Source organism: Nematolebias whitei, chromosome 14 (assembly GCF_014905685.2).
Source record: "Nematolebias whitei isolate Nwh7 chromosome 14, NemWhi1, whole genome shotgun sequence".
Lineage (NCBI taxonomy): Eukaryota > Metazoa > Chordata > Actinopteri > Cyprinodontiformes > Rivulidae > Nematolebias > Nematolebias whitei.
In genome coordinates, this window is record NC_056511.1 from 36306394 (window position 1) to 36313924 (window position 7531).

At 40.7% G+C, this 7531-nt stretch overlaps 1 protein-coding gene across 1 annotated transcript; it reads right to left on the minus strand.

The window, feature by feature from the left end:
* Nucleotides 1-4887: 4887 nt before the first annotated feature.
* LOC119420122 (N-acetyllactosaminide beta-1,3-N-acetylglucosaminyltransferase 3-like) lies at nucleotides 4888-6036 on the minus strand (the record flags this gene model as incomplete). Its single annotated transcript, XM_037687500.1, has 1 exon — nucleotides 4888-6036. A coding segment is annotated over one exon (1149 nt), but the record flags the coding sequence as incomplete, so codon positions are not given.
* Nucleotides 6037-7531: the final 1495 nt, after the last annotated feature.

A 7531-nucleotide genomic window follows, 5' to 3' on the forward strand; every position in this document is an offset into this window, starting at 1 on the left:
TCAAAAAAACAAAGCAAAACAACAACAAAAAATGTGGAAACGTTTCCTCTTTCATCCGAAAGACTTCCTCAGTCTGAGGAGCTGTATTCAGCTCAGTATTATAAATAGCACCTTCTCAGAGTGGATCAACCAGTTTTGGTGCAGCCAACTAAAACCAGATGCAGCAGCTGATCACATGATCAAGAAGGACCATCAGCCTAACAATGGATCATTAGCACACTGGTGGCTGTTTACTATTCACAGAGGGTTGAGTGATACTAGCAATAACAGCATTGTAAGAGGGGGACAGTTGAACACAGAGGCCTCCACCCCTGTTTAATGATGGATGATTTATTTTCACAAAGATGGCCTCCTTTGCAATTACAATAACAACACATTCAGTGTAGGACAACACTCCAGTAGATAATTACATGCCAGGGAGACAGAAAAGTGGGTGAAGAATATATCTGACAGAGAGCTCACCCAGCCAGAGACAGAGATTCTTGCCAGGGGACTGAACTTTGTGGTTGCACCAAGTAGAGTTCCTCTGGTGGAGATGATCACAGCCACAGAATCAGCCATCTGCTACAAGAAAATTAAAGAGGGTGAAGCAGAACAACTCAGAATCAAAGTTTCAGCCTGCCTCAGCAATGATAAACCACCACCTTCCAACATCAGTAGAGACGAGAGGGATGCACTCACAACTCTTAGCAAGGACAAAAACATCATCATTCTTCCAGCAGATAAAGGAAGGTGCACAGTGATTTTGAACCAGAAAGACTATCGAGAAAGTTTTGACACTCCTTAGAGAATGTTGCTTTAGAGCTGCTGGACCTTGCAGCTGCTTGATACAGTGGACCATGTTGTCCTTCTGTCTTGTCCTTAGATAGAGAACTTTACTTTATGTGAATGTTTCTGTAAAGTGCCCTAAGACAACTTTGTTGTGACTTGGCGCTATATAAATAAACTGAATTGAATTGTCTTAAACACTATGTTGGGATATCTGGTTCAGCACGCAAATGGTTCACCTCTTATTTGACCAACAAAGTCTGTCTTCCGCTAGTGCTTCTCTTTCTTGTGGTGTGCCACAGGGTTCCATTCTTGGTCCTCTCATTTACTCTCTATACATGCTACAGCTGTCATTTTTACCCGAACCCGGAACCCGGCACGGACCAACCTGGATTAGGGCTGGGCCGGGCCATAATAATGTTCTGAATGAGCGGGCCGGGTCAGTGTTGGGCTTTTGATTGGGTCAGCGGATCAGCCGCGATCCAATTATATGACAACATGGCTGGCCATACTTTCACCAGCCGCATGTGGCCATTTCACCGTGAGCTGACTGGAACTTGAAAGAGGTAAAAAGTTCAGTTACACTTCAGATGGGACTATACTGCCAGGAAGTGACCCATCCAAATAGACGTTCATTCAGCCGCTGCACTCAGCAGACACGCGTAGCCAACAACCCAAACAGGTGAGATCCCAAATCAGACGTGTCAGAGCGGTCCATGTCTGAGTGGTCCGTGTCTGAGTAACGCAGAAGAATGCAGGCAGAAACATGGTTTTAATGCGCTTTGACGGCCATGAAAGGACAAACACCCCCTCAGCTCTGATCTTCTGCCCTTTTTATTCAGCCGCGCGTCCCCGACCGTTAATAACTAATAAAAAATGTTGGGGGGGGGGGGGGGGGGGGTTCCGGGTTGGGACCTGTAATTACTGTTAATTGATTGGGTCAGGTGGGGTTCGGAAAGGATGGCTGCGGGCTGGGGCCGGTCGGATAGGATTTTTTGGGCCTGAATGCAACTCTAATACATGCTGCTACTCGGATCATTTATAGCCAGACATCACTTTTCTTTCCACTGTTATGTGAAGAACTTACAGATTTGTTTGCCCATGAAGCCTAGATGTACTAACCATCAAATTTCTTTCCTTGATTGCATTGCCAGCATTAAACAGTGGCTTAACGAAGTGAAAGAAAGATGGTGTTTTGTATTTGGGGATGATGCTCCATGTAACTTTGGTACTCTGACATCCAAGATTAGAAACTTGGGGATCACTTTTGACAGGGATTTGAAGTTTGATAAACAAATAGCCTCTGTAGTCAAGGCCAGCTTTTTTCAATTACGTCTTTCAACCAAGGTTAAGCCTTTTTTTTATCATCCTGACCTGCCTTTGTCAGCTCAGTGGTTTATTGTTCACTTTTAAAGCTCTCAATGGTCTCTTCCCAACTTATTTAGTGATTTAACAACTTTCCAGGATTATGTGAAGACCTTGACTGTATGCTCTAAAATCCAAGTACAAATGTTGGGATGACAAGGGCCTTTATCGGTCACTGCATCTAGACTGTGGGAACAACTTCCTCAGGACTTACCCTATCACTGGCCTGAGTCTTTAAATCTACTCTTAAAACTTTTTAATCAGGAAGGCTTTTAATGCCTAGTGGCACTCTGACACTTTTGCAATGTTATATTGTTTGTTTTAACTTTTGTACTGTAAAGCACTTTGTCTACCATTTGGCTCTTAGATACGTTTCTATAAATGAATGTTGATTGAATAAAACTACCATGCAAGGCAATAATCTGTGACCTGATATGCAATTTTAGAGGACATACTTTCTTTTTACAATGTATTTGGGTGAAATTATGAGCACCACCGCTTAAATTAGACCTAAAATGTTTGCTTCCTATCTAAAATCACTTTTGTTTATCCATCCATCTGACATCTTTTACTCGCTTCTTCCTTTTTGGGTCATGGGGGTCAATGGTGCCCATGTCCAGCAATCACTGTGCAAGGGGCGAGGTACACCCTGGACAGTCTCCAATCCATCATAGGGACACATAGACACAAATGAGACAAACAACCATTCACTCTTTCACTCACACCTAGGGACAATTTAGAGTTACAATCAGCCTAACATGCATGTTTCGGTTTGTGGGAGGAAACCAGAGTACCTGGAGAAAACCCATGTATGCACGGAGAGAACATGCAAACTCCACTCAGAAAGGTCCCGGGGCTGGAATTTGAACTGGTGACCTTCTCGCTGAGAGACAGCAGCTCTGCCACTACGCTGTCCACTTTTGTTTAATCAGTCAAATAAATCAAACAAAAGTTTTGCTTCTTTTTATTAAGCTTTCAAAGATATAGTTCATACAATGTAAGCACCACACTTTTTAAAAATCTTCCTTTGAATGAATATTTTCCTTGTTACGATTTATTAAAAAAAGATGACAATATACATTATGCTACCACATTCCTACTTAACACAACATTTTACTTAGTAATGCTCTAAAGTTTTAAATATTTTACACGTACCATCAACTTGTAGGATATATAGTGTTTTCCACGTTAGTACAAGTCAAGTCAAATTTATTTATAAAGCACATTTAAAAACGACATTTGTTACCAAAGTGCTTAAAGATAAAAAACAACAATGGCAAAACTTCAAAGAAAAACACTAAAATTAATTTAATAGTATCAAAATAAAATAAACATAAAACACAAAACAATACAATACTAAACTGGGTTGAAAGTAGAGCTCTCATTTCTAACCCGAACCTGCAACTCGGCTCGGACCGACCCATATTAGGGCCGAGCCGGGCCTTGTTAATGTGCTGGATGGGTGGGCCAGGTCGGTGTCGGACTTTTGATTGGGTCAGCAGATCAGCCGCGATCCAATTATATGGCAACATGGCTTGCCATACTTTCACCAGCTGCATGCAGCCATTTCACCACAAGCTGACCAGCCTTGAAAGAGGTAAAAAGCTCAGTCAAGCCTCAGATGGGACTGTACTGCCAGGAATCGATCCATTGCCCAAATGGACGTTCATTCAGCCGCTGCACTCAGCAGACGCGCACGGCCGATGACCCAAACAGGTGAGATCCCAAAGCAGACGTGTCAGAGCGGTCTGTGTCTGAGTAATATAGAAGAATGCAGGCAGAAACAGGGTTTTAATGCTCTTTGACGGCCAGGAAAGGACAAACACTCCCTCAGCTCTGATCTTCTGCCCCTTTTATTCAGCCACGCATCCCCGATTGTTAATAACTAATTAAAAATAAGTTTTTTTTTCCGGGTTCTGACCTATAATTACTCTTAAATCATCAGGTCGGGTGGGGTTTGGAATTGATGACTGTGGGCTGGGGCTGGGGCGGATTTTTTGGGCCCTAACGCAACTCTAGTTAAAAGTCAGTGAAAACAGGTGTGTTTTAAAAAGAGAGTTAAAAACAGGAAGTGAAGTGTCCTGTCTAATGTTGGGGGCCAGATTGTACCAAAGTTTAGGGCCCACATCTAAAAAAGCATGATCACCTCGAAGCTTCAGCCTGGTATTTGGTACAACCAAAAGCAGCTGGTCAGATGATCTCAATGCTTGAGAAGAAACATAAGGTTGTTGTAGGTCGGAGAGCTATGAGGGTGCAAGGCGATTTAGACATTTAAAGGTCAACAGGAGAATTTTAAAATCCATTCTATGATGTACAGGGAGCCAGTGAAGGGAGGACAAAACTGGTGAAATATTCTCAAGCCTACAAATTCCTAAGAGCTGAGCTGCAGCATTTTGGGTGTTGTGAAAAGGAGACCTGACTGACCCCAACATAAAGTGCATTACAGTAATCAAGTCAAGTTGTTATGAAGGCATGGAGTTTTGTGTCAAAGTCAAGTCTGGTCATCACTGACTTAAGCTTAGCTAGCTGCCTTAACTGCAAGAAGCTTTTCTGCAAAACAGATTGAATCTGTTTATTAAACTTAAAATCAGAGTCTAAAATCATCCCCAAGTTCGTAACAGACTGCTTGAGATATGGCTCAAGAGAGTCAAGGTTTACAGGAAGAGAGACAGCAGTCGAGCTAGGGCTAAACACAAAAACTTCAGTTCCAGTACAATACACCTGAAGCACCTGATGAGTTCATAATGACGTCTGTTACATCTGCGTGCTTGTAGAGCAGTTCAGATTAGGGTCGTGTAATTTGTGCCACATAAAATACAAGTCGCCTGAGAGGAATCTGTGAACAAGAAGCATTTCCTTGTAGTAGCACGGATCGTATGAATCAATACTGGGAATGTGGAGTCCTGCAGTCCTTACTCCAAGATGGTGGCTAGGTTGGAGCTTTGCCTTAGCTAAGCACATTCCCATATAAACATCATCAATGGGAATGAAGGTGATGGAGTGCGACATGTTGTATATGACTGAAGCTGTGTAGCCAGACAGGATGAAGCCCCCACCACCACAATAAGGAGGGTACACGTTTGGCTCATGCAGCTGAACTGGAACAAAGTATTTACTGCGTGGGTTTCGAATGGGACTCACATGATGGATCAAGTGGCCGGTAAACAGATGCTTGCTTCCGTCATTATCCTTAAGGTTTTGGAGATACACAACCATGTTGTCCGTGTTGGCGAGGACGTCGTCGTCGCCGTTCATCAGGAAGCGGGCACGCGGGCAATTCCTTTCCATCCATTCTAAGAAAAGCATTTGCTTTAAGGTGAGGTTGTAAAAGGTGTCATCGAAGTCCCACTGGAGAATGTCGTTGTACTCGCGATGCTCTATCTTGAGGAGTTGGTTCAGTCGCTCTCTCTCAGAACCGGAACTTTTTGTTCCGGCGATGAAAAGTCTCCGGATCCACACGCCGTTATGCTTTCTCTCCTCAGCCCAGGTTTTGCGCAGCACCTCTCTGCGATCGTAGTTGACAGCCAAGGATTTGATGACCAGCAGGAGAAAAACGTCTGCCGATGTATCAGGTCCGCCGCATTTGTCAGGAATGTCGAGCAGCATGGGGAAATGTCGACAGTGGCGGGTGTAAAGAAAGTTTCTTATGATCTCAGGAAGCGAGCTAAAGTTTGTGACGTTGGCTGCAGACTGGTTTTGTCCACAGTTTGGCCAGGAGAATTTATAAGACAAACTACTGTTGGATGGCTCTGCTTGGCTGTTGATGCTTCTTACGTTGAAATCAACAAACATGGTGTTGAAGTTTGTGAACACTTGAGAATCGTAAAAATAAATTACTGCAAAAAGACCTCCCAGTAGCATAGTCGAGGTGATCACAGTCATGGATTGCTTCCTGAAAATCCTGCATAGACAAAAAGAAAAGTGTTATAATACTTACTGTTTAATTATCTATTTTCAAAGCATTAGGAACTGATTTATACAAACCTTTAACCTTCAAAAGTTCTTATGGGGAAAAATCAGCCACTCATCTTGTACTCATTCTTGACGGGTGTTTTTTTTTTTTTTTTGGTGCTGCCAGTAAACAAAACCTAAAATCCTTCTAAAACCTATTTATTTTATCAGAACTGTTTGAAATGCTCCATAAAACTCAGTCATTTTACTACCTTCTAGTGTTCATTGAGGGAAAATTTCACCATAAGGAAATCCCATTATAAATGCAATTTCTGATCCCATATTTATCATAGCAAAACTCCGGACTAGAATTTTGAATTAATTCATTCATTATTTAATACAACTTTTTTTAATTAATTTTTTTTTTTTTTTTAGAGTTTACTAATTTTCTCACAAAATTGCCATAAAAATTTTCTGGTATTTTAAAAAAAAAAAAAAAAAAAGAAAACATGGATTTTTTTAACTAAAAAACACGTGGGAATTTTTTTCTGTGTTTTTAAGCAGTTAAGTACAGTGGTCAATGATAAATATTAAAATTTGAAACTGCTGATTTAAATCTAAAACTTACAGCTGATTACCAAAACGTATCTGTTACAGTCAGAAGTTTATGAGCATTCTTTAAAGAAACAAAAGTCAAGATGAGACAAAGATGGAGCGTTTTGGCCACAATGACAAGATGTTTGGAGAATTTGAGGTGAACACATCTGTGGAACATTCAGGTTTTATACCATCTTCATTTCAGATTAAGAGCCTAAAACCAAAACCATGAAAACAGGAGTATTTTTCTTTCAATTTTTTTGTATCACATTAAGAAAACAGATAACAAAATAATTAGTTACTGATCAGAGCTGAGTGTGGGTGGTTGAAACATCTCAAAATGAAATCAAGACGGATTCAAACAATAGTTGTGAACAGGCTCTGAGGGACATGTTTTAACATTTTAGCTACTTCATCTGAAAAAGGACAGCTTAAATAAAATATGGCATTCTGTGTCTGATAAAGTATAATTAAATTTGGCAGTAAGTGTCAGTATTACATTTCCCTTTTTCTTTTCGTGTTTGGATTCACGTATAAAGTTAATACCCATAATATTGGCAACAATGCAGGGATTTTAGTGAAAAGTAAGCAAGGCTACAGAAACGTTAAAACTGCTTTTAAAAAAAAAAACTTCATACCAGACTGACGGAAAACGGGTTGGCAGCATGACAGTTGTTCACACGTACAGCTCACAGTTTATGTTTTGTTTAAGGCAGGAATGGGATCTAACATTTCCACATGATGATGATTTACTCTATTATCTGAAGAATCAGCCTCACAGAAAACTCACATTCATTGTGAATTAATAGATTATTTTTAAAGGTAAGCAAATCAAATAGATTTCAGCTGTCTAGTCTAATTTAGATAAACATAAAGCAAACAGCTCAATTATATATATTTATATACATAT